Below are 27,787 nucleotides of genomic sequence, written 5' to 3' on the forward strand. Positions count from 1 at the left end.
TGTGAGAAACTCTGACTTTGGATTTATGTACATATGCGGTCAAGAGGAAAGCAGCTTGTAAACGTAATAATAACAATGGTTAGTTTTGTTTTATTGTGACTGCTAATACTTTGAAACGTCAGGTATTTCTGTGTGTACAATCAATAAAGTGTCATGTCTTTTTCTCAAAGTTGTAATGCAGATCATTTAGTGACACTGGAATTCCGTCATTAAAGATAGTGGAGACAGGACTTGTGTTAAATAACTGGTAAGCATGTAGTTATTTGTAATCTGGTAAGCACTGTATATATCTAAACAACTATAGAGTGTGATCTTAAGGAACAAAACGGACACACAAAAGAAACACATGAATTCCATAATGACTCATTAGTGCACTGGCAGATGGAGAGCATCTGTGTTTCCTCGTTCCCACTCCATTCTACATTTAGAAACTCCTCTTTAATTACCATGGCAACACTTGGCTTAGTGGGTGATTTTCAGGTGTTATTGTTTTTTTCAGAAAGGAAGATAAATAAGGACTTGCAAGCCTGGTCATGGTCAGCGCCCGCTGCTTAAACTAGGCTACTGGAGATCTTGTTTGATTTCTCACATAATGAGCAGCCGGAAAGGTGATACAAAATACTATGTTTTAAAGCAGATAGAATATAACTCCATAGATGTATTAGGCACTTTTAGATCCGTTGCCTGTCATGTTGGTGTAATGTGACAATAAAACACAATGGTAGTAGGCTTAATAGTATCAAACAGTGTGAAATGGTTTACGGATGTATGTATGAGCGTCTAAACTGAAGCCCTGAAGCGTAGACTTGTTGGCAGTGCGGCTCGATTTTATTCTACAATATAATGTTGAAATGTTACACCTGCCCAGTGCCCACCTCCTAACCAACGTAGTAAAAGACGCAAGCATGCACACATTAGTGTAGTCTCTCTGTTAACACTGTGGCAATCTCTGTAGTCCCCTAGGATAATGCAGCCATATGATTGGCCAGGCTGTCGAGCTCGTCATTACTCTATGTCCAATGACTTCTCTGACGTCTTTACGCTCCAGATGTCCCCGACGAGTTTGTGACGTATTACAGCTATTCCCATCTCTTTACCCTCGTCCCCCCGTGGGCTGTTCAGGATGTAACGCCTCCCTCCCCCCACCCCTCTGATCCTCTTATCGACAAGCAGGCGGCCAAGATGGATGTTGTGAACCAGGTAGGGCTCTGGGATGAAAATCAGCAATATCAAACATTGTTTTCATTTCATTTAAATATCTGATGAGCCATCGTTTGGCACTCCTGCAGAATGCGCACTTTGACACTGTAGCAGTTTGGGGGGAAACAATAGACCATCATCATAACAGGAGGAGGGCGCGCTGTGATTGTAAAGCCGCGGACCGTTAGTCTGAAATGCAGTGCTTCTAGTGGTCGTCTTATGTGAACGAATTGCCGAGCACTGACCGCAAAACACCGCAATAGAGGCGTGATAGATTGCATGTGGTTTAGCCAATTTTGCACCAGCAATGGACTGGTGCAGTGGAGCGGCTGGCTCATAAATAGACCATGGTCCAAAAGTCCAAAGAATTAAACAAGATACTCTGCACAATTATTATTATTTTTTAACAGCATTTCAAAACACGCAGACAAATAGGCTCAACACATCCAGGTTATTATTTGAGCTGACAGCTATTGGTAGTAGGACGTGCAGAGGTAATTGCTCTGCACTGCACACAGCCACTGCTATTTAACTAATAGAATCGTTGACTGAATGTGTTGTGAGGGGGTTATTTGTCTCGTAGTCTATCTATTAAGCCTATGTGTTGTGTGCAGGGGAGCCTATGTCATAGGGTGGAAAGGAGACTGAAAATCAAGCGATTGATCCTATTTTGTAAATACCGCAATATAAGACCTGATGCGTCTCTAAATGTAGCAAGGTTTATAATAGGCCCATCAATTTATTAGGGGCGGCAGACCGACCGGGGGTTAAAAGTAAAATATGGCGAGGTGAGTCGATAGGCTATGGCTTCGGCATGGCGCTCACAGACGGACACACCGCTTTCATTTGCGACTGATGGGGCGCATTCACCCGCACATGGCAAGGGTTTACAAATTATAGCAAAAACTAAGGGCCCACCCCGGTGACTTGAGCTTTTAGTTCTGTCTCAATTCCTAGTAGAGTGCTTGTCAGTCAAGCGTTGGGGAACAGAGAAACGTGTGTGATAAGCAGCTTTGTCTAATTCTAATACTGGCAGTCTATCGCTCTTCCTCCCTCTCTCGCTCTGTCTCTCCTTCCCCCTCCCTCGTCTCCCCTAAACGATGTGTGCTTTGTCACCCGGCCTGTCGCGCCCCAAGTAAAACAATACAATTACTGTAGTGTACTAGCCTTTTGTGATGACCATGCGAACAAATGACAGCATGAGAAAGATTATCGTATCACCGCTCCCGAAAAATACATTGAAAATAATTGACAAGTCCAAACTCTGGGTTAACAACATATATGCTGACAATTCATGTAGGCATACACACTACAAGCATCCAATCGATCATTCGAGTCTGTCAGATAACCTATGTGTCCTGATGCTAGATTGTGCGCACGGCTTATGATTGTGAGTACTCATTCGAGTGTTTTAATTTGTAAAGAATCTAAGCTTTTCGACAAATTCTGAAGAAAATGTTGATTTCTGTGTTGATAGTTGGTGGCCACCGGGCAGTTCACCGTAATCAAACAGCCTTTGGGATTCATGAAAATCCTACAATGGGTAAGTTACCGTTTTCATACAATGTTTCATTATTTGGTTTATGATGGGAGTGAGCGTGTGAGACGTCAAAGTGCGCGCACGTATCCTTTCTGCGTGCATGCGTGGGTATGGAAGTCTACGGAGAGTATTACGTAGGACTATTGCATGCATAAAATCTCACTGTGATGGTTTCAACCAATACACTTAAAATATATAAATGATAGGCTAATATATTATGCTATAGGTAGGCCCTGTTATAGTGATGCTGTGTCTCTGTACCGTGTCAGAACGTGTCCTTCTGTCACGCAGAGGTCAGAAAAAGCTACGTGAAGCTTTGTGCTCGTGACGACACACAGGCAGCGCGAGGCGGATGACACTGCCCATCCTCCCACTCCCTGCTGCTACTCGGTCACCACTGGCAAGCAGGTCTCTTGAAAGCTCGATGTCGTTTCAGTTATACCATGTTACTGTAATTCGATCATGGTAACTGTTACAAATCTCTGTTCAAATCATCCAGCCCACTGTTTCTGTCTCCTCCCCTGTGGAGTTTGTTGTGTAGACCTATCTGATCCACCATATGGTTCTCACAGCACCTTAACCTTTTGACCTGTAATCTATCTGGTGACCATATTTCATGCATTTAGGTGTAGTTACTATAGTTGCTTCTTTACGAGCTGTGTAGTTGCTCACTCCTAGGTCTAATCATATAGTGTTACCTTTTATTTTTAAATACAATTTCATGTTTTGGAAGTGGCACATAAAGATTAAATATAGGCCTACACCTAACTTAAACCTGGGGAGTAGTGGCCATTGACGTTGCTGCAGCATCGCCTGAAACAGGCACTGTCCACTGTCAGGGGTTCTGAAATGTCAAATCGCAGGTTTTAATTGACCGCTCTCCATGGTGCTGAATCTGAATCTCCGCTGTAAGTGCTATTTGCTTACCTTTACAAGTCTGTTTACCTTTATAATTCTTCATGTTACAAAATCACTACAATGCTCTATATTATGCACCTCGACCATCCGTTGTATTGTGCTGCAGCATGACAATCTTTGATGGACAATTCATGATGAATCTGTGATAAAGCATTCCACAGGCCAATATCACAAAATGTACTTGGCATGCACATCAATTCTTGATGTTCTCTTTTTTTTCTTTATTCAGTAACACTGGAGGCACAGTGTGACCCCTCTGCCAAAATGTTTTGTGCCAAGGGCTAGATCTATTCTTCTATGATGATAGGCTATCTCAATTCTACAAAGAAGAGTCTCATTGAATCTCACTGAGAATAATGATGTAAAGCAGGAATTACTGTAATAATTTGGACAAAATATGAATGTACTGTGCACCATGTATTCAATTTGTAATTAGGAACACCTCTCTAGCACTTTACACCTCTCTAGCACCGCTTCTTTCTCAACTATTTGTAATTACAGCATAAGAACTAGCACACACATGCTAACTCAAAGAGATACACGCACACACACAAACACACTCACACGCTGACGATACACAGCTATTACTCACCACTTACTCACACACACTGTCGCTAAACAGAACAAATCCATGTATGCCCTCATTGAGGAAGGTAAAAGTAATAACGTCGCTTCCTTCCATGTTCCATTTTGACTCACTTTGGTAGAACGCCACGACAATTGGTTGATTGAAAGAATAGGATGAATATATGAGAAGACACATAGACCTACATACACAAAGCAACATCAGGTTATCATCAGAAGATACCCAAACAATGTTCTACTCTAATTCACAGCAGGACAGAATAACACAGGGCAGCAGAGACTGAGAGGACAAATCTGACAGAATGACTTTGTCTGTAGTCCTTCCCCGGGGGACTGCTAGTGCTTGAACATCACATCGCTGCTTCTCTGGGTCACATGGTTAACTAACCTCCATGGATACAGCAGCACACAGGCGGACCAGAGCATTCTACCCATTTACAAGTCACATGTAGCTCCACGGTTGCATTACATTCATTTAAGATAGGTCTAGCAAAAATCTCGGAAACCCGGAACTAAAACCTTGCGTAATTGCATCAGATGCTTGATTATATTCTGGGGGTAGATGTTTAGGAAAATATACTAACGAAACTAGCAGGGTCTCCACAACCTCCTAAACAGAAATTCTCGGCCAACCAACCCCCCAACCCCCCACCATTCTGGTTCAAATCATTGCTTGGAATCATTGCTTGAAATCCCGTCACCACTTTCAGCACCACTGTCACCAAATCCTGACACGTCCAACTAACCAGTGAAGGAAAACCAAAGCACCGGAACTACTGTGACCTTATCATACTATATATGTTACGTAGTCTATCCACTACAGATTAGCCTGCCTATAATCATGCGTCATGTCAGTTCATTCATATGGCAATACAGTACCTGTACAGTACACACACACCTTGCTGTTCCTGATTTTCTGCATGTGTGGTGGATTTGAAGGTCACATGGGTGTTATTGGTTTGAATTATTAATCTTCTGAAAGCAGAAGTCCTAGGGTGTTGCCCTCTGTACTACAGCGAGATAAATGGACTGTCACTATAGCCTAGATTCTTCTCTGTCACGATAACCTAGATGTGTAGTGCGGAAAATATATGTTTGTGCTTTAGGATCCTCAACCCTGTTTTGTGTTTCTTTGAGAATGAATCAATGATGAAACACGCTTATGCTTGTAATCAGCTATGTGTGTGCGTGTATGTGTGTGTGTGTGTGTGTGTGTGTGTGTGTGTGTGTGTGTGTGTGTGTGTGTGTGTGTGTGTGTGTGTGTGTGTGTGTGTGTGTGTGTGTGTGTGTGTGTGTGTGTGTGTGTGTGTGTGTGTGTGTGTGTGTGTGTGTGTGTGAGAGAGAGAGAGAGAGAGATGGAGACAGCGAGTGTGTGTCTATGGGAGAGAGTATACGTGTATGTGTGCATTAGTGTGTGTGCGTGTGTATGACTCATTGCTGTTGTACTCTCTCTTGGGAGCTGTGTGCTGACGAAGCCTAGTTTTGATGGATGATGGGAGACACATTGAAATCTCCCCAAACAAACTTAAAGCTGTATAGAGAGTGGTTAACCACTGCCCCAGGTTATGTTTGTGAAAGAGGGTTATTGTGTCTTAGCCTGGGATTTACAGTTTACTGCTTAATTTACAGATTTGCTTTAGTGATCCATTCAGTGCATCATTGTACTGTAAGACCAGTTTTCATACTGTGTGGTCAATACATTGACAGAGCTGGACTTCAATTGAGCTATCCATTGAATTGATAATAATGTATCCCTCAGATGTGTAACACTCTAGCCAGTACAGAGGAACAGTTCATCAAATGTCTACCTGGACTATTTGCATTGACCCCCCTTTTTTGCGCTGCTGCTACTCACTGTTTATTATCTATGCATAGTCACTTTACCCCTACCTATATGTACATATTACCTCAATTACTTTGACTAACCTGAATCCTCGCACATTGACTCAGTATTGGTACCCCCCGTATATAGCTTCGTTATTGTTATTTTATTGTGTTATTTTTTTTTTAAACGGGTTAATTAAGCAAATATTTTCTCACTCTGCACTGTTCGTTAAGGGCTTGTAAGTAAGCATTTCACGATAAGGTCGACACCTGTTATATTAGGCGCATGTGAGAAATATAATGTGATTTGATTTGAGTATTCTCTAAGTGGTTACAGGTGTTGCTCATCAAATCTGCTGATTGTAGGAGTGTATAGTGTGATGAGTTTATATGTTAAAGCTTTGCAGACTTATTGCCTGGGCTCTCTGCCCACTCCACTGCCCCTTGCTTAGAGGAGGTGTGATTGGTTGAAGCTGTTAGTTCCATCACACTTTGGGTTCCTGCCAAACTCGGCAGCAGAAATAAGCTTGAGAGCATACAACCAGTACTTACATGTTGATGGCTAGACTTGTGGTCCTACAATGTCCATGTATACTCATGTATCAATCAATATATTAACTTCAGTTATCCATTTACCCTCGTTTATTTAGGAATATCTGTGGTTTCAGTCTTGTCTGACTCAGCTATAAAATCTGATGAGCAGGTATTTATAAACGGTGCTGATTCTAACTCAGAGTGTGTGTACTCGTGTGGTTTTTTTTTGGGGGGGGGGGGGGTAAATCAAATCAAATTTTCTTAGTCACATGCGCCGAATACAACAGGTGTAGATCTGTATATCTTACAGTGAAATACTTACTTACAAGTCCTTAACCAACAATGCAGTTTAAATAAAAAAAATAAAAAAAATACAAATAAGATTAAGAAATGGAAGTAACAGGTAATTAAATAGCAGCAGTAAAATAACAATAGCGAGACTATATACAGGGGGGGTACCGGGACAGAGTCAATGTGCGGGGGCACCGGTTAGTCGAGGTAACTGAGGTAAGATGTACATGTAGGTAGAGTTATTAAAGTGACTATGCATAGACGGTAACAACAGAGAGTAGCAACAGAGTAGTAGTGTAAAGGGGGGCAATGCAAATAGTCTGGGCAGCCATTTGATTAGATGTTCAGGAGTCTTATAGCTTGGGGGTAGAAGCTGTTTAGAAGTCTCTTGGACCAAGACTTGGCGCTCTGGTACTGCTTGCAGTGTTGTAGCAGAGAGAACAGTCTATAACTAGGATGCCGGAGTCTTTGAAAATGTTTAGGGCCTTCCTCTGACACGGGCTGGTATAGAGGTCCTATATGGCAGGAAGCTTTGCCCCAGTGATGTACTGGGCCGTACCCACTACCCTCTGTAGTGCCTTGCAGTCGGAGGCCGACCAGTTGCCATACCAGGCACTGATGATGCAACCAGTCAGCTGCTCTCGATGGTGCAGCTGAAGAACCTTTTTGAGGATCTGAGGACCCCATGCCAAATCTTTTCAGTCTCCCGAGGAAGAATAGGTTTTGTTGTGCCCTCTTCACAACTGTCTTGGTGTGCTTGGACCATGTTAGTTTGTTGGTGATGTGGACACCAAGGAACTTGAAGCTCTCAACCTGCTCCTCTAGAGCCCCATGGGTGAGAATGGGGGAGGGGGGGGGGGGGTACTCGGTCATCTTTTTCCTGTAGTCCACAATCATCTCCTTTGTCTTGATCATGTTGAGGGAGAGGTTGTCCTGGTAGCACACAGCCAGCTCTCTCACCTCCTCCATGTAGGCAGTCCCGACGTTGTCGGTGATCAAGCCTACCACTGTTGTGTCATTAGCAAACTTAATGATGGTGTTGAAGTCGTGTCTGGCAGTGCAGTCATAAGTGAACAGGGAGTACAGGAGGGGACTGAGCACGCACCCTTGAGGGGACCCTGTGTTGGGGATCAGCGTGGTGGATGTATTGTTACCTACCCTTACCACCTGGTGGCGGCCCGTTAGGAAGTCCAGGATCCAGTTGCAGAGGGAGGTGTTCCGTCCTAGGGTCCTTAGTTTATTAATGAGCTTCGAGGGCACTGTGGTGTTGAATGCTGAGCTGTAGTCAATGAATATGTCATGCAGGTGAAAGAGGACCCAAAAGCGACTTAACAGAAACAGAGTTTATTTAAATCCAAAACAGGGAATAACAAAAATCCTCTAGTCTGTAGAGGGGAATAACTAGAGAAGCGGCCACAGACTGCAGGTAAAGCCGGGTAGGCGCAGGCCGTAGTTGATAGAGCCACCTGCTCACACGCAGCATCTGATGAAGGCAAAAAACACGACAGGACAGGGCGAAACGCAATCACAGCATGGTGAATACAAAACAAGGAACCGACGGGACAGGAACGGATCACAAAGGAATAAATAGGGACTCTAATCAGGGGAAAGGATCGGGAACAGGTGTGGGAAGACTAAATGATGATTAGGGGAATAGGAACAGCTGGGAGCAGGAACGGAACGATAGAGAGAAGAGAGAGCGAGAGAGTGAGAGAGGGAGGGGAGAGAGAGGGATAGAAGGAGGGAAAGAACCAAATAAGACCAGCAGAGGGAAACGAATAGCATGGGGAGCACAGGGACAAGACATGATAATAAATGACAAACATGACAGTACCCCCCACTCACCGAGCGCCTCCTGGCGCACTCGAGGAGGAATCCTGGCGGCAACGGAGGAAATCATCGATGAGTGAACGGTCCAGCACGTCCCGAGACGGAACCCAACTCCTCTCCTCAGGACCGTAACCCTCCCAATCCACTAGGTATTGGTGACCCCGTCCCGAGAACGCATGTCCATGATCTTATGTACCTTGTAAATAGGTGCGCTCTCGACAAGGACGGGGGGGGGAGGGAAGACGAACGGGGGTGCGAAGAAAGGGCTTAACACAGGAGACATGGAAGACAGGATGGACGCGACGAAGATGTCGCGGAAGAAGCAGTCGCACAGCGACAGGATTGACGACCTGGGAGACACGGAACGGACCAATGAACCGCGGAGTCAACTTACGAGAAGCTGTCGTAAGAGGAAGGTTGCGAGTGGAAAGCCACACTCTCTGGCCGCAACAATACCTTGGACTCTTAATCCTGCGTTTATTGGCGGCTCTCACCGTCTGTGCCCTGTAACGGCAAAGTGCAGACCTCACCCTCCTCCAGGTGCGCTCACAACGTTGGACAAACGCTTGAGCGGAGGGAACGCTGGACTCGGCAAGCTGGGATGAGAACAGAGGAGGCTGGTAACCCAGACTACTCTGAAACGGAGATAACCCGGTAGCAGACGAAGGAAGCGAATTGTGAGCGTATTCTGCCCAGGGAGCTGTTCTGCCCAAGACGCAGGGTTTCTGAAAGAAAGGCTGCGTAGTATGCGACCAATCGTCTGATTGGCCCTCTCTGCTTGACCGTTAGACTGGGGATGAAACCCGGAAGAGAGACTGACGGACGCACCAATCAAACGACAGAACTCCCTCCAAAACTGTGACGTGAATTGCGGGCCTCTGTCTGAAACGGCGTCTAACGGGAGGCCATGAATTCTGAATACATTCTCAATAATGATTTGTGCCGTCTCCTTAGCGGAAGGAAGTTTAGCGAGGGGAATGAAATGTGCCGCCTTAGAGAACCTATCGACAACCGTCAGAATCACAGTCTTCCCCGCAGACAAAGGCAGACCGGTAATGAAGTCTAAGGCAATGTGAGACCATGGTCGAGAAGGAATGGGGAGCGGTCTGAGACGACCGGCAGGAGGAGAGTTACCCGACTTAGTCTGCGCGCAGTCCGAACAAGCAGCCACGAAACGGCGCGTGTCACGCTCCTGAGTCGGCCACCAAAAGCGCTGGCGAATAGACGCAAGAGTGCCTCGAACACCGGGATGACCAGCTAACTTGGCAGAGTGAGCCCACTGAAGAACAGCCAGACGAGTGGAAACAGGAACGAAAAGGAGGTTACTAGGACAAGCGCGCGGCGACGCAGTGTGCGTGAGTGCTTGCTTAACCTGTCTTTCAATTCCCCAGACTGTTAACCCGACAACACGCCCATAAGGAAGAATCCCCTCGGGATCAGTAGAAGCCACAGAAGAACTAAACAGACGGGATAAGGCATCAGGCTTGGTGTTCTTGCTACCCGGACGGTAAGAAATCACAAACTCGAAACGAGCGAAAAACAACGCCCAACGAGCTTGACGGGCATTAAGTCGTTTGGCAGAACGGATGTACTCAAGGTTCTTATGGTCTGTCCAAACGACAAAAGGAACGGTCGCCCCCTCCAACCACTGTCGCCATTCGCCTAGGGCTAAGCGGATGGCGAGCAGTTCACGGTTACCCACATCATAGTTGCGCTCAGATGGCGACAGGCGATGAGAAAAATAAGCGCAAGGATGAACCTTATCGTCAGACTGGAAGCGCTGGGATAGAATGGCTCCCACGCCTACCTCTGAAGCGTCAACCTCGACAATGAATTGTCTAGTGACGTCAGGAGTAACGAGGATAGGAGCGGACGTAAAACGTTCCTTTAGAAGATCAAAAGCTCCCTGGGCGGAACCGGACCACTTAAAACACGTCTTGACAGAAGTAAGAGCTGTGAGAGGGGCAGCAACTTGACCGAAATTACGAATGAAACGCAGATAGAAATTAGCGAAACCTAAAAAGCGCTGCAACTCGACACGTGACCTTGGAACGGGCCAATCACTGACAGCTTGGACCTTAGCGGAATCCATCTGAATGCCTTCAGCGGAAATAACGGAACCGAGAAAAGTAACGGAGGAGACATGAAAAGAGCACTTCTCAGCCTTTACGTAGAGACAATTCTCTAAAAGGCGCTGTAGAACACGTCGAACGTGCTGAACATGAATCTCGAGTGACGGAGAAAAAATCAGGATATCGTCAAGATAGACAAAAACAAAAATGTTCAGCATGTCTCTCAGAACATCATTAACTAATGCCTGAAAAACAGCTGGCGCATTGGCGAGACCGAACGGCAGAACCCGGTACTCAAAATGCCCTAACGGAGTGTTAAACGCCGTTTTCCACTCGTCCCCCTCTCTGATGCGCACGAGATGGTAAGCGTTACGAAGGTCCAACTTAGTAAAGCACCTGGCTCCCTGCAGAATCTCGAAGGCTGATGACATAAGGGGAAGCGGATAACGATTCTTAACCGTTATGTCATTCAGCCCTCGATAATCCACGCAGGGGCGCAGAGTACCGTCCTTCTTCTTAACAAAAAGAACCCCGCCCCGGCCGGAGAAGAAGAAGGCACTATGGTACCGGCGTCAAGAGACACAGACAAATAATCCTAGAGAGCCTTACGTTCGGGAGCCGACAGAGAGTATAGTCTACCTCGAGGAGGAGTGGTCCCCGGAAGGAGATCAATACTACAATCATACGACCGGTGAGGAGGAAGGGAGTTGGCTCGGGACCGACTGAAGACCGTGCGCAGATCATGATATTCCTCCGGCACTCCTGTCAAATCGCCAGGTTCCTCCTGAGAAGTAGGGACAGAAGAAACGGGAGGGATGGCAGACATTAAACACTTCACATGACAAGAAACGTTCCAGGATAGGATAGAATTACTAGACCAATTAATAGAAGGATTATGACATACTAGCCAGGGATGACCCAAAACAACAGGTGTAAACGGTGAACGGAAAATCAAAAAAGAAATAGTCTCACTGTGGTTACCAGATACTGTGAGGGTTAAAGGTAGTGTCTCAAATCTGATACTGGGAAGATGACTACCATCTAAGGCGAACATGGGCGTAGGCTTATCTAACTCTCTGAAAGGAATGTCATGTTTCCGAACCCATGCTTCGTCCATGAAACAACCCTCAGCCCCAGAGTCTATCAAGGCACTACATGTAGCACCCGAACCGGTCCAGCGTAGGTGGACCGACAAAGTAGTACAGGACCTTGATGGAGAGACTTGAGTAGTTGCGCTCACCTGTAGCCCTCCGCTTACAGATGAGCTCTGGCTTTTACTGGACATGAATTAACAAAATGTCCAGCAACTCCGCAGTAGAGGCACAGGCGGTTGGTGATCCTCCGTTCCCTCTCCTTATTCGAGATGCGAATCCCTCCCAGCTGCATGGGCTCAGTCTCAAAGCCAGAGGAGGGAGATGGTTGCGATGCGGAGCAGGAAACACCGTTGATGCGAGCTCTCTTCCACGAGCCCGGTGACGAAGATCTACCCGTCGTTCTATGCGGATGGCGAGAGCAATCAAAGAGTCCACATCTGAAGGAACCTCCCGGGAGAGAATCTCATCCTTAACCACTGCGTGGAGTCCCTCCAGAAAACGAGCGAGCAGCGCCGGCTCGTTCCACTCACTAGAGGCAGCAAGAGTGCGAAACTCAATGGAATAATCCGTTATGGACCGTTCACCTTGGCATAAGGAAGCCAGGGCCCTAGAAGCCTCCCCACCAAAAACTGAACGGTCAAAAACCCGAATCATCTCCTCTTTAAAGTTCTGGAATTTGTTAGAGCAATCAGCCCTTGCCTCCCAGATAGCTGTGCCCCATTCTCGAGCCCGGCCAGTAAGGAGTGAAATGACGTAAGCAACCCGAGCTCTCTCTCTAGAGTATGTGTTGGGTTGGAGAGAGAACACAATCTCACACTGCGTGAGAAAGGAGCGGCACTCAGTGGGCTGCCCGGAGTAGCAAGGTGGGTTATTAACCCTAGGTTCTGGAGGCTCGGCAGGCCAGGAAGTAACAGGTGGCACGAGACGTAGACTCTGGAACTGTCCAGAGAGGTCGGAAACCTGAGCAGCCAGGTTCTCCACGGCATGGCGAGCAGCAGACAATTCCTGCTCGTGTCTGCCGAGCATGGCTCCTTGGATCTCGACGGCAGTGTAACGAGCGTCTGAAGTCGCTGGGTCCATTCCTTGGTCGGTTCCTTCTGTCATGCAGGTGAAAGAGGACCCAAAAGCGACTTAACAGAAACAGAGTTTATTTAAATCCAAAACAGGGAATAACAAAAATCCTCTAGTCTGTAGAGGGGAATAACTAGAGAAGCGGCCACAGACTGCAGGTCGCCGGGTAGGCGCAGGCCGTAGTTGATAGAGCCACCTGCTCACACGCAGCATCTGATGAAGGCAAAAAACACGACAGGACAGGGCGAAACGCAATCACAGCATGGTGAATACAAAACAAGGAACCGACGGGACAGGAACGGATCACAAAGGAATAAATAGGGACTCTAATCAGGGGAAAGGATCGGGAACAGGTGTGGGAAGACTAAATGATGATTAGGGGAATAGGAACAGCTGGGAGCAGGAACGGAACGATAGAGAGAAGAGAGAGCGAGAGAGTGAGAGAGGGAGGGGGAGAGAGAGGGATAGAAGGAGGGAAAGAACCAAATAAGACCAGCAGAGGGAAACGAATAGCATGGGGAGCACAGGGACAAGACATGATAATAAATGACAAACATGACAGAATAGCATTCTCACATCGGTGTTCCTTTTGTCCAGGTGAGAAAGGGTAGTGTGGAGTGCAATAGAGATTGCATCATCTGTGGATCTGTTAGGGTGGTAAAGCAAATTGGAGTGGGTCTAGAGTTTCTGGGATAATGGTGTTGATGTGAGCCATGACCAGCCTTTCAAAGCACTTCATGGCTACAGACGTGAGTTCTATGGGTCGGTAGTCATTTAGGTAGATTACTATTGACTATGGTGGTCTGCTTGAAACATGTTGGTATTACAGACTTGGAGAGGGAGAGTTTGAAAATGTCAGTGAAGACACTTGCCAGTTGGTCAGCGCATGCTCGCTGTACACGTCCTGGTAATCCATCTGGCCCTGCGACCTTGTGAATGTTGACATGTTTAAAGGTCTTACTCACATCGGCTGCGGACAGTGTGATCACACAGTCTTCCGGAACTGCTGGTGCTCTCATGCATGTTTCAGTGTTATTTTCCTCAAAGCAAGCATAGAAGAAGTTTTGCTCATCTGATATGCTTGTGTCACTGGGCAGCTCTCTGCTGCGCTTCACTTTGTAGTCTGTAATTGTTTGCAAGCCCTGCCACATCCGACAAGCGTCAGAGCCGGTGTAGTACGATTCGATCTTAGTCTTGTATTGACGCTTTGCCTGTTTGATGGTTTGTCGGAGGGCATAGTGGGATATTATCAGCTTTAATATTGTCAGATTTAATATTGCAGATAGATAGATTGTGGCTTCCATCAATATAATTGTCTGCATAACTTCCAATCCCCCATATATACAGTACCTATAAGGGCACAAGGCGAGACCCATATGCAGACACAGGAGGCAGATGGTTGAGCTCCAATATTTATTATAACATAAGAGGTAGGCAGAAGGCAGGTCGGGTACAGGCGACAGTTCATTAACCAGGTCAGAGTCCAAACAGTACAGGGCGTTAGGTAGGTTCTCTGTCAGGGCAGGAAGAATGGTCAGGCAGGCGGGTTCTCTGTCAGGACAGGCCATGGTCAAAACCAAGAGGTCTAGGAAAAACAGAGACTGTGAAAAATAGGAGCTAGGAGATAAACGCTGGTTGACTTGGCAAACAAGACTAACTGGCACAGAGAGACAGAAAACACAGGGATAAATACACTGGGGGTGATGAGCGACACCTGGAGGGGTGGAGACAAGCACAAGGACAGGTGAAACAGATCAGGGTGTGACAGTACCAGTCAGTTTGGACACACCTACGCATTCAAATCAAATCAAATCAAATGTATTTATATAGCCCTTCGTACATCAGCTGATATCTCAAAGTGCTGTACAGAAACCCAGCCTAAAACCCCAAACAGCAAGCAATGCAGGTGTAGAAGCAAAGTGGCTAGGAAAAACTCCCTAGAAAGGCCAAAACCTAGGAAGAAACCTAGAGAGGAACCATGCTATGTGGGGTGGCCAGTCCTCTTCTGGCTGTGCCGGGTGGAGATTATAACAGAACATGGCCAAGATGTTCAAATGTTCATAAATGACCAGCATGGTCGAATAATAATAATAAGGCAGAACAGTTGAAACTGGAGCAGCAGGACGGTCAGGTGGACTGGGGACAGCAAGGAGTCATCATGTCAGGTAGTCCTGGGGCATGGTCCTAGGGCTCAGGTCAGTTGGAACTGGAGCAGCAGCACGGCCAGGTGGACTGGGGACAGCAAGGAGTCATCATGTCAGGTAGTCCTGGGGCATGGTCCTAGGGCTCAGGTCCTCCGAGAGAGAGAAAGAAAGAGAGATGGAGAGAATTAGAGAACGCACACTTAGATTCACACAGGACACCGAATAGGACAGGAGAAGTACTCCAGATATAACAAACTGACCCTAGCCCCCCGACACATAAACTACTGCAGCATAAATACTGGAGGCTGAGACAGGAGGGGTCAGGAGACACTGTGGCCCCATCCAAGGACACCCCCGGACAGGGCCAAACAGGAAGGATATAACCCCACCCACTTTGCAAAGCACAGCTCCCACACCACTAGAGGGATATCTTCAACCACCAACTTACCATCCTGAGACAAGGCTGAGTATAGCCCATAAAGATCTCCGCCATGGCACAACCCAATGGGGGGCGCCAACCCAGACAGGACGACCACATCAGTGAATCAACCCACTCAGGTGATGCACCCCCTCCAGGGACGGCATGAGAGAGCCCCAGTAAGCCAGTGACTCAGCCCCTGTAATAGGGTTAGAGACAGAGAATCCCCGTGGAAAGAGGGGAACCGGCCAGGCATAGACAGCAAGGGCGGTTCGTTGCTCCAGAGCCTTTCCATTCACCTTCCCACTCCTGGGCCAGACTACACTCAATCATATGACCCACTGAAGAGATGAGTCTTCAGTAAAGACTTCAAGGTTGAGACCGAGTTTGCGTCTCTGACATGGGTAGGCAGACCGTTCCATAAAAATGGAGCTCTATAGGAGAAAGCCCTGCCTCCAGCTGTTTGCTTAGAAATTCTAGGGACAATTAGGAGGCCTGCGTCTTGTGACCGTAGCGTACGTGTAGGTATGTACGGCAGGACCAAATCAGAGAGATAGGTAGGAACAAGCCCATGTAATGCTTTGTAGGTTAGCAATAAAACCTTGAAATCAGCCCTTGCTTTGACAGGAAGCCAGTGTAGAGAGGCTAGCACTGGAGTAATATGTTCAAATGTTTTGGTTCTAGTCAGGATTCTAGCAGCCGTATTTAGCACTAACTGAAGTTTATTTAGTGCTTTATGCGGGTAGCCGGAAAGTAGAGCATTGGAGTAGCCTAACCTAGAAGTGACAAAAGCATGGATTAATTTTTCTGCATCCTTTTTGGACAGAAAGTTTCTGATTTTTGCAATGTTACGTAGATGGAAAAAAGCTGTCCTTTATTTTAAATGGTCTTGATATGTTCTTCAAAAGAGAGATCAGGGTCCAGAGTAACGCGGAGATCCTTCACAGTTTTATTTCAGACGACTGTACAACCATTAAGATTAATTGTCAGATTCAACAGAAGATCTCTTTGTTTCTTGGGACCTAGAACAAGCATCTCTGTTTTGTCCGAGTTTAAAAGTAGAAAGTTTGCAGCCATCCACTTCCTTATGTCTGAAACACATGCTTCTAGCGAGGGCAATTTTGGGGCTTCACCATGTTTCATTTCAAGTTTTTTTTTTTTTTCACTATTTTATACATTGTGGAATACTAGTGAAGACATCAAAACTTTGAAATATCATATGGAATCATTTAGTAACCAAAACAAAAAAGTGTTAAACAAATCAAAATATTTGAGATTTTATTTTAGGTTTTAGATTCTTCAAAGTAGCCACCCTTTGCATTGATGACAGCTTTGCACACTCTTGACATTCTCTCAACCAGCTTCACCTGGAATGCTTTTCCAAAAGTCTTGAAGGAGTTCCCACATATGCTGAGTACTTGTTGCCTGCTTTTTCTTCACTCTGTGGTCCAACTCATCCCAAACCATCTCAATTGAGTTGAGGTTGGGTGGTTGTGGAGGCCAGGTCAACTGATGCAGCACCCCAACATGCTCCTTTTTGGTCAAATAGCGCTTACACAGCCTGTAGGTGTGTTAGGTCATTGTCCTGATGAAAAACAAATGATAGTCCCATGAAGTGCAAACCAGATGGGATGGCGTATCGCCGCAGAATGCTGTGGTAGTCATACTGTGCCTTGAATTCTAAATAAATCACAGACAGTGTCCCCAACAAAGCACTCTCACACCATCACACCTCCTCCTCCATGCTTCATGGTGGGAATCACACATGCGAAGATCATTTACATTTAACATTTACATTTAAGTCATTTAGCAGACGCTCTTATCCAGAGCGACTTACAAATTGGTGCATTCACCTTATGACATCCAGTGGAACAGTCACTTTACAATAGTGCATCTAAATCTTAAAGGGGGGAATACTTATCCTATCCTAGGTATTCCTTAAAGAGGTGGGGTTTCAGGTGTCTCCGGAAGGTGGTGATTGACTCCGCTGTCCTGGCGTCGTGAGGGAGTTTGTTCCACCATTGGGGGGCCAGAGCAGCGAACAGTTTTGACTGGGCTGAGCGGGAGCTGTACTTCCTCAGTGGTAGGGAGGCGAGCAGGCCAGAGGTGGATGAACGCAGTGCCCTTGTTTGGGTGTAGGGCCTGATCAGAGCCTGGAGGTACTGAGGTGCCGTTCCCCTCACAGCTCCGTAGGCAAGCACCATGGTCTTGTAGCGGATGCGCACGTACTCTGCGTCTCACAAAGACACTTGCGGTTGGAACCCAAAATCTCAAATTTGGACTCATCAGACCAAAGGACAGATTTCCACCGGTCTAATGTCCATTGCTCATGTTTCTTAGCCCAATCAAGTCTCTCCTTCTTATTGGTGTACTTCAGTAGTGGTTTCTTTGCAGCAATTTGACCATGAAGGCCTGATTCACACAATCTCCTCTGAACAATTGATGTTGAGATGTCTGTTACTTGAACTCTGTGAAACATTTATTTGGGGCTGCAAATTCTGAGGCTGGTAACTCTAATGAACTAACCCTCTGCAGCAGAGGTAACTCTGGGTCTTCCTTTCCTGTGGTGGTCCTCACGAGAGCCAGTTTAATCATAACGCTTGATCGTTTCTGCGACTGTACATGAAGAAAGTTGTGAAATTTTCCGGATTGACTGACCTTCATGTCTTAAAGTAATGATAGACTGTCATTTCTCTTTGCTTATTTGAGCTGTTCTTGCCATAATATGGACTTGGTCTTTTACCAAATAGGGCTATCTACTGTATACCACCCCTACCTTGTCACAACACAACTGATTGGCTCAAACACATTGAGAAGGAAAGAAATTCCACAACTGGACTTTTAACAAGGCACACCTGTTAATTTAAATGTATTCCAGGTGACTACCCCAAATCAAATCAAATCAAATTTATTTGTCACATACACATGGTTAGCAGATGTTAATGCGAGTGTAGCGAAATGCTTGTGCTTCTAGTTCCGACAATGCAGTAATAACCAACGAGTAATCTAACCTAACAATTCCAAAACTACTACCTTTACAAGTGTAAAGGGATAAAAATATGTACATAAAGATATATGAATGAGTGATGGTACAGAACGGCATCTGCAAGATGCAGTAGATGGTATCGAGTACCGTATATACATATGAGATGAGTAATGTAGGGTATGTAAACAAAGTGGCATAGTTTAAAGTGGCTAGTGATACATGTATTACATAAAGATGCAGTATATGATATAGAGTACAGTATATACTTATGAGATGAGTAATGTAGGGAATTTAAACATTATATTAAGTAGCATTGTTTAAAGTGGCTAGTGATATATTTTACATCAATTTCCATCAATTCCCATTATTAAAGTGGCTGGAGTTGAGTCAGTCTGTTGGCAGCAGAAGCCACTCAGTGTTAGTGGTGGCTGTTTAACAGTCTGATGGCCTTGAGATAGAAGCTGTTTTTCAGTCTCTCGGTCCCTGCTTTGATGCACCTGTACTGACCTCGCCTTCTGGATGATAGCGGGGTGAACAGGCAGTGGCTCGGGTGGTTGTTGTCCTTGATGATCTTTATGGCTTTCCTGTGACATCGGGTGGTGTTGGTGTCCTGGAGGGCAGGTAGTTTGCCCCCAGTGTTGCGTTGTGCAGACCTCACTACCCTCTGGAGGGCCTTACGGTTGTGGGGGGAGCAGGTGCCGTACCAGGCGGTGATACAGCCTGACAGGATGCTCTCGATTGTGCATCTGTAGAAGTTTGTGAGTGCCTTTGGTGACAAGCTAAATTTCTTCAGCCTCCTGAGGTTGAAGAGGCGCTGCTGCGCCTTCTTCACGATGCTGTCTGTGTGGGTGGACCAATTCAGTTTGTCCGTGATGTGTACGCTGAGGAACTTAAAACTTACTATCCTCTCCACTACTGTCCCATCGATGTGGATAGGGGGGTGCTCCCTCTGCTGTTTCCTGAAGTCCACAATCATCTCCTTTGTTTTGTTGACGTTGAGGTTATTTTCCTGACACCACACTCCAAGGGCCCTCACCTCCTCCCTGTAGGCCGTCTCGTTGTTGTTGGTAATCAAGCCTACCACTGTAGTGTCATACGTAAACTTGATGATTGAGTTGGAAGCGTGCATGGCCACGCAGTCATGGGTGAACAGGGAGTACAGGAGAGGGCTCAGAATGCACCCTTGTGGGGCCCCAGTGTTGAGGATCAGCGGGGTGGAGATGTTGTTACCTACCCTCACCACCTGGGGGCGGCCCGTCAGGAAGTCCAGTACCCAGTTGCACAGGGCGGGGTCGAGGCCCAGGGTCTTGAGCTTGATGACCCCATGAAGTTGGTTGAGAGAATGCCAAGAGTGTGCAAAGCTGTCATCAAGATAAAGGGTGTCTACTTTGAAGAATCTCAGATATAAATATATTTTGATTTGTTTAACACTTTTTTGGTTACTACATGATTCTATATATGTTATTTCATAGTTTTGATGTATTCACTATTATTCTACAATGTAGAAAATAGTCCAATAAACCCCCCCCCCCAAACATTTTTTTAAGTTACACAAAGTTACCAGCCTCAGAAGTTGCAGCCTCAAATAAATGCTTCACAGAGTAACAGACACATCTCAATATCAACTTTTCGGAAGGGACTGTGTGAATCAGGCCTTCATGGTCTAATTGCTACAAAGAAACCACTACTTAAGGACACCAATAAAAAGAAGAGACCAAAATAACATTAGCAATGGTCATTAGACTGGTGAAAATCTGTCCTTTGGTCTGATGAGTCCAAATGTGAGATTTTGGGTTCCAACAGCCGTGTCTTTGTGAGACACCGAGTAGGTGAATGGATTATCTCCACATGTGTGGTTCCCACCGTGAAGCATGGAGGAGGAGGTGTGATGGTGTGGGGGTGCTTTGCTGGTGATACTGTTGGTGATTTATTTAGAATTCACGGCACACTTAACCAGCATGGCTACCACAGCATTCCACAGCTAACACAGCATTCTTCCATCCCATCTGCTTTGTGGTTAGTGGGACTCTCATTTGTTTAAATTCAAATCAAATCACATTTTATTGGTCACATACACATGGTTAGCAGATGCTTGTTGCAATGCTTGTTGCAACCAGCAAATCAGTGTGAACAGACAAAGCATCTTAATTAACCAGGCCTTGAAGTTCTTGTTTGTTGCAGATCAAGGAAAATGATGACCATCTATGTTACTGTGTATGCTAGACTACAATCTTACAAGAGGATCATTTGGCAAACGTTGTGAATTTAGAGTAACTATGTTGAAGGATGTGGGAGAGCTAAGTAGCCTGGTGCTATATCTGCCTGTTCTTCTAACTAAAAGTATCATCCTCTCCCCTCACACTCCTCTACAATCATTATTAAAACCTGTTGATAAGGAGAGGAAGTGGAGGAGGTGTGACTGTGTTAGTGCTGTAGATAAAAATGAGACTAGGAAATAAGTTAGGCATACCATCTGTACCGTTTTTCATCAATAGAGAAGAGTGGATGAATCTGTGTGTATTTGAAGGCTCGACGAAGCCATGTTGAAATATATTCTGAGTATTTACAGCAATGTATTCCAGAGTAGGAGAGCAGATTGGTATACAGATAGGTGCACTTGTCCGTGTGTGTGTATTTTTGCAGCTGCTCACACATGCGTCCATGACTGTGTGTGACTGTGTGTGTACAGTAGCCCTGTGCAGCGTCCTTTAGCGACAGATGGAGGAGCACCTCCGTCAGATTAATAGTCGGATTTTCCATCCAATCGGATCTGGCCTGCAGGGAAGGGAGGGTGTGGTAAAAATAGCTGGCTTTCTAATCTCCTATGTGTGAGAGTGTGTCTATGTGCACGCTCATGTGTGTGTAAGAGAGTAGATAAGCGTTCACGTGCACAAGCGCTGGGTTTAAAGTACTCTACTACTGTAGTAATGTAGCCTGATGCCAAGAGTAGATCATAACTTATTTGGTACAACAGATAGGACATCCATATCAACCAAACATGTTATTTTACATTTCTTGTAAAAAAAAATTATACCTCAAGTGCACAACTTTAGGTGTCGGGGTAACCATGGCAACAAGTGTAGCTCTGTAACCTGGCGATATAGCCACATTGATTTGCACTCTGGGTGCCTTTGTCAACAGCCTGCTGTGATTGGTGGAACATTGGAGTGCAGAAGACACAGCAGGTGGTGAAACCACAGTGTCAGCTTCTTCAGTAACAGTAGACCTTTAGCGGGGGTTGCCATTATACTGCATGGACTTTCCTTTCATCAACACCTATTTCAGACCAAACTAGGATTATGCTAATTCCTAGACAGAGCACAATCTCCAAAGACTCATTCCAGTATAAGTGCAATTTAATAGAAGCATTTTGCTTCTCCCCACATTTCTTATTTAATAGAAGCATTTTGCTTCTCCCCACATTTCTCATTTATTAGATGTATTTTGCTTCTCCCCACGTCTCATCCTTACAACCCTATTTTTCCCCCATTCCTTTGATCTCACCACTAAATTGTTCAGCCCCTTCTCTTTCACTTTCCTTTAACTTCGACGTCCTGTCTCTAACTCTTCTCATCTTCTCTTCCCCCCTCTGTATCTTTCAGATCTTTGCCATCTTTGCTTTCTCGACATGCGGCAGCTACTCTGGCATGTTCAAGATGAGTGTGGAGTGTAAAAACCGGTCAGAGAGTGACCTGAGCATTGAGGTGGAGTTTGAGTATCCATTCAGGTCAGTAAGCCTAATCAGTCACACGTAGCCCCCTGAACCCGCACAAATATGGTTTGTCTGTCATTTTTACAGTACCACTGGGCTGCAAACGTCATGGATGGAATATTAATCTATATTAAACTATATTAACCCAATTTGACGTCTCTCTTCCTCTCTCTCTCTCTCTCTCTGATTCCCATCTTCTCTGTCTTTCTCTGTCCCTTGTCCTTGCCAGGCTACATCAGGTGTACTTCGATGCCCCAACCTGTAAGGGGGAAAGCCCTGAGCGTCTGTTCCTGATCGGAGACTACTCCTCCTCAGCTGAGTTCTTTGTCACCGTCGGTGTCTTCTCCTTCCTCTACTCCATGGCAGCCCTTTCTGTGTACGTTTTCATTCTGGAGAAATACCGTGAAGGCTGCAAGGGAGCCCAGATTGTGAGTTTGTCTTTCGATCTTATTGTATCTAGTAGGCATCTTCCAAACCATATTCCACTACCTCTGCTACTATTATTCATATTCTAGTAATGATAATGATGTTAATGATGATGACGATGATGAGATTGATTACATTTCTGTTGAGGATTTGAGATTGATGATGATGCATGTGTCTCATGATTTATAACTTGATGCTCCTCAGGACTTCGTTGTGACGTCTGTGTTCACCTTCTTCTGGCTGGTCGCTTCTTCTGCCTGGGCTAAAGGTTTGTCGGATGTGAAGGCAGCCACCGACCCAGACAAGGTCCTCTTACTGATCGAGGCATGCGACGAACCGGAGAACCGCTGCCGTGAAGTCCACGACCCTGTCGTCTCTGGTCTCAACACATCTGTGGTACGTTTTTCAGGATTGGTGTATTTAGTAAAAGTGCTGACTGCTGAGGATATGACAGAAAAAAACTGTACTACTACATATTGACTTCTTCTTCTTCTTTTTTTCAATTCATCCCCCAGGCGTTTGGCTTCCTGAACCTGATCCTGTGGGGAGGAAACCTGTGGTTCGTGTTCAAAGAGACCGGCTGGATGGCAGCCTTCGGAGGCACATATGCACCTTCCCAGGAGAAGGCGCCTGCTCCAGAGTCCTTTGGCCAGGAAGGCTATGGGCAAGAGGGCTACGCACAACAGGGGGACGCCTATGCCGGCACCCAGGGAGGTTACCAGCCTGACTATGGCCAGGGTGGCTACACCGAGGGAGGCGGAGACTATCAGCAGGGGGGATACGAACAGCAGCCCACCTCCTTTGCCAATCAGATGTGAGCTGGTCCACCCTACAGCATCTGGAAGCTGGTGAGTGTCAGTACATATGTTGGAGCAACACTGAGAATACCGAAGTAATCGACTGAGAAATACTGTATTAATGTTACTCTTCCAAAGGGAATACAGACTATGTGGCTTTATGTATAAATTAGTTGTACTCTCTCTCTCTCTCTCTCTCTCTCTCTCTCTCTCTCTCTCTCTCTCTCTCTAGGGCCACCCTGTGATTTGGGAGTGTGGTGCCTGACCACCATCCACAATTCCCCACTCCTCTGTTTGTCTGTTTGTGCATCTGTGAGTTGACAAGAGGAGGGAGGGATGGAAGACGGTGGGGTCTTGGGAGGGGAATTTAACAACACCGTGTCCGTTTGGGTTATTTTGGTGAGCGGGAAATGGGTCCTTACAGTAACATGCTGTTTCTTCTGTTGATGTATTTAACTGTAGAAGACAACAGGGGGTTTTCCATTTGGTCATATGAGGAAAAACTTGAATACAATATACAAAAAACTACAAAGATCAATCTTATAAGGGAATAACACTTAAATGGACAATAATGGTAGTAGTATTTAAGAATGTATTTGTCTGTGCTGTGTAAATATCAACATATTAATATATAAATATATGTACACAGTTGAAAAATTGTGCACTCCATATTAGTTGTTATACAACAAATGTAGAGCGCAGAGTTATTCAATTGTATTTATTTCAGTTCTGTTTAGGTCACATAGTTCTACCCTCATCGTGCTCTAATATTTATGTTGTGTGTTTATTTTATTTCCCAATATTCGTTTTTCTTTCTCATTTTGATGTTTTTGTTGATTCATTTTCAGAATAGAGTTACCTCTTTTCTATTTTCTCATTGCGCTTTTTTATTTGTTCAACATTACTGAGTTTGTGACTGTGACAGCAGTGGAGAGGTGTTAGCAGTGATTTATGTGTTTAACATAGGTTACATTCATTACAACTTGTGTTCATTGCCGTTTTATATTTTTCCATCAAAATATTTCTCAAGCAATGATTTGGCTATGTTTGTTCCAGAGAATCTCTTAAAAGCTGTAAAAAGTAAGAAATGCATCTAGGATAATGAAAAAGTAGTTAGCACGGTAGCACTTGGTATTTTGCTAATATTATGCTGTTCCTAAAAACTGCTGTACGTAGTGTTCTATCAGCACTCTTATTTGGAGATGAAGTGAGGTTGTGAATCAGGGAAGACAACTGATGTTGAGGTGCATCACTTTTTTTATTTGGATTGTAATGTAGTTTAGAAATCGGCATCTGAAAAATTTGGTCCAGAACCCATTCCTGTTTTAATATAGTCTAGGGATGAGTCATCAGACAGAGTTCGTCATCATGTTTAATCACCATTTATAATGCTCGTCTGATCATAAAGCATGCAAATATTTACACAGAAAAAAAATCAGTATGGCACAATTTGCGCCGTTTTCAAGACCATACACAAGCCATAGGAAATAATGATGGTACTTTTAACATATTAATATAGCCAACTGAGGTGTTCTGAACAGTATCTTATTTCCATGTAAAAACATAAATCCTGCATCCCCCACAACACCCTTTTACTCTCAAAACAAAGGAGCTTTTGCATGTCTGACTCTTGGACTAAAAGCAGCCTGGAACAAAAGTGAAGGGGGAAAGGCAAGTGGCATATAAGTGTTAGAGCATATTAAGTAATATGATGTACGTTTGGCTCATCATAAGGTGACAGCACAGAGCAGCTCCGATATATTTCACACAAATCACACAGAAAGTAAATGTGCTACAATAATCAGGTTGGCCTACCCGCTGTACTGCCAATCCTCTGTTTGGATAGAAGAAAAACTGTATTGCCAAATGATAACAGGACAGGTGCGTATTGAGCGATAGATTTTGCTTCCACAGTTATCATCACAATGGAAACTGATATTGTTTTTCATTCATATTATTCCGTTATGCAGTTTTGGATGGATTCCTTTTTTTGTATCATTTTATTCTTTATCAGGCGGTGTAGAAACACCTGACTTTCTATCTCTTCCTCTGTGTTCTCTCTCTCTTTCCCTCGCTCTCTCTTTTTTCTCTCTCTCTCTCTGTAGTTCTTATAAATATGCTCAATGAAATACATATACTCTGTTGTTAGTGGTGAATGATGTCTTGTGATACTCTTTACGCCTTTGGATAGTGCTGTGTTTATTGTGTATGATGTATTCTTATTAGTATTTATGATCAAGACTATGACAATATATCCATTGTATTCTTATTCTATGGAATCCATGTGAAACAAAATCAAATAAACTTGAAACTATTCTGTTGAAGGTTAAAAATGCCTTGTCTATGTCTCTAATCTTCGCGATCATATGTATTGTTTATGCTGTGCTATGTTGATTTTTTATTCATTTTTGTTGAACCTTTATTTAACTAGGCAAGTCAGTTAAATAACAAATTCTTGAGGGCTGCAGTAGATATCTCAGAAAGGAGAGAGTGAGGCCTAAGAGGGTTTCATAAATAAGCATCAACCAGTGGGTTTTGCAATGGGTATACAGAGATGACCAGTTTACAGAGGAGTATAGAGTGCAGTGTCCTATAAGGAGCATTGGTGGCAAATCTGATGGCCAAATGGTAAAGATCATCTACCCTCTCGAGAGCACCCTTACCTGCCGATCTATAAATTATGACTCCGTAATCTAGCATGGGTAGGATGGTCATCTGAATCAGGTTTAGTTTGGCAGCTGGGGTGAAAGAGGTGCGATTACGATAGAGGAAACCAAGTCTAGATTTAACTTTAGCCTGCAGCTTTGATAAGCGTTGAGAGAAGGACAGTGTACCGTGTAGCCATACTCCCAAGTATTTGTATGTGGTGACTACGTCAAGCTCTAAACCCTCAAAGGTAGTAATCACACCTGTGGGGAGAGGGGCATTCTTCTTACCAAACCACATGACCTTTGTTTTGGAGGTGTTCAGAACAAGGTTAAGGGCAGAGAAAGCTTGTTGGACACTAAAAAAGCTTTGTTGTAGACAATAATGGTATTAGAGTCGGGTTTGGCCACGCAGTCGTGGGTGAACAAGGAGTACAGGAGGGGACTAAGTACACACCCCTGAGGGGCCCCAGTGTTAAGGATCAGCGTGGCAGATATGTTGTTGCCTACTCTTACTACCTGGGGGCAGACCGTCGGGAAGTCCAAGATCCAGTTGTATAGGGAGGTGTTTAGTCCCAGAGTCCTTGGCTTAGTGATGAGCTTCGTGGGCACTATGATGATGAATGCTGAGCTGTAGTCAATGAACAGCATTCTCACATAGGTGTTCCTTTTGCCCAGGTAATAATTTTCCATTCCCTTCCTTGGGCACAGGGACTATGCTGGTCTGCTTGAAACATGTAGGTATTACAGACTCGGTCAGGGAGAGGTTGAAAATGTCAGTGAAGACACTTGACAGATGGTCCGCGCATTCTTTGAGTACACGTCCTGGTAATCAGTCTGGCCCAGCGGCTTTGTGAATGTTGACCTACCCCCTACTTTTTCGAACATTCTGTTAAAAATCGCGCAACATTTCTGCGCCCTGCTACTCATGCCAGGAATATAGTATATGCATATGATTAGTATGTGTGGATAGAAAACACTCAGACGTTTCTAAAACTGGTTAAATCACGGCTGTGACTATAACAGAACGTGCGTTTCATCGAAAAGCGCAGGAAAATCTGATCACTGAAAACTGGAAAATATATCAATGTGCCACTTGAATGTATTGTTGAATAGAAACCACATTACCTGGAGCAGAGGTTGCAATACCTACAGCTTCCACACAATGTCAACAGTCTTGTCATTTGCCTAGGATTTGTTTCTTGGTCAAACGGACAAGAGACAGCCCATTTCTTCCGGTCTCCGACCGGATATTTTGGTTGAAATTTACCCGGACATTATTTCAAGACGTACAGCTATAGAATATACATCGCCTCGTGATCAATTTGATCGATTATTAATATTTACTAATACCTAAACTTGCATTACAAAAGTATTTCGAAGTGTTTTGTGAAAGTTTATCATCGACTTTTTTAATTTAAAAAAAATGAATCACACAGTCTTCATAGATCGATATCTAGGCTATATATGGAACGATTTAATAGAAAAAAGACCCAATAGTGATGTTTATGGGACATCTAGGAGTGCCAACAAAGAAGATGGTCAAAGGTAATGAATGTTTTATATTTTATTTCTGCATTTTGTGTTGCGCCGACTATGCTAATTATTTTGTTTACGTCCCCTGCGGGTCTTTAGGGGTGTTGCATGCTATCAGATAATATCTTCTCATGCTTTCGCCGAAAAGCATTAAAAAAATCCGA

At 44.9% G+C, this 27,787-nt stretch overlaps 1 protein-coding gene across 1 annotated transcript; it reads left to right on the plus strand.

Annotated features, from left to right (window-relative positions):
• The first annotated feature begins 1,142 nt into the window (after positions 1 to 1,142).
• On the plus strand, positions 1,143 to 25,775 carry LOC124045935 (synaptophysin-like). The gene is made up of 7 exons (XM_046365761.1): positions 1,143 to 1,200; positions 2,678 to 2,743; positions 22,110 to 22,234; positions 22,449 to 22,647; positions 22,850 to 23,041; positions 23,161 to 23,493; positions 23,675 to 25,775. Exons 1-6 carry the CDS (start codon positions 1,183 to 1,185, stop codon positions 23,461 to 23,463), a joined length of 903 nt encoding a protein of 300 aa, XP_046221717.1. The 5' UTR covers positions 1,143 to 1,182; the 3' UTR covers positions 23,464 to 23,493; positions 23,675 to 25,775.
• The last annotated feature ends 2,012 nt before the right edge of the window (positions 25,776 to 27,787 follow it).

Source organism: Oncorhynchus gorbuscha, linkage group LG10 (assembly GCF_021184085.1).
Source record: "Oncorhynchus gorbuscha isolate QuinsamMale2020 ecotype Even-year linkage group LG10, OgorEven_v1.0, whole genome shotgun sequence".
Taxonomy (NCBI): Eukaryota; Metazoa; Chordata; class Actinopteri; order Salmoniformes; family Salmonidae; genus Oncorhynchus; species Oncorhynchus gorbuscha.

Bases quoted from the DNA above. Each gene is read 5' to 3' on its own strand.
- LOC124045935 (XM_046365761.1), top strand. The intron at 22,235-22,448 runs GTCAGTAAGCCT...TGTCCTTGCCAG, and splicing joins GAGTTTGAGTATCCATTCAG to GCTACATCAGGTGTACTTCG. The intron at 22,648-22,849 runs GTGAGTTTGTCT...GATGCTCCTCAG, and splicing joins GCTGCAAGGGAGCCCAGATT to GACTTCGTTGTGACGTCTGT.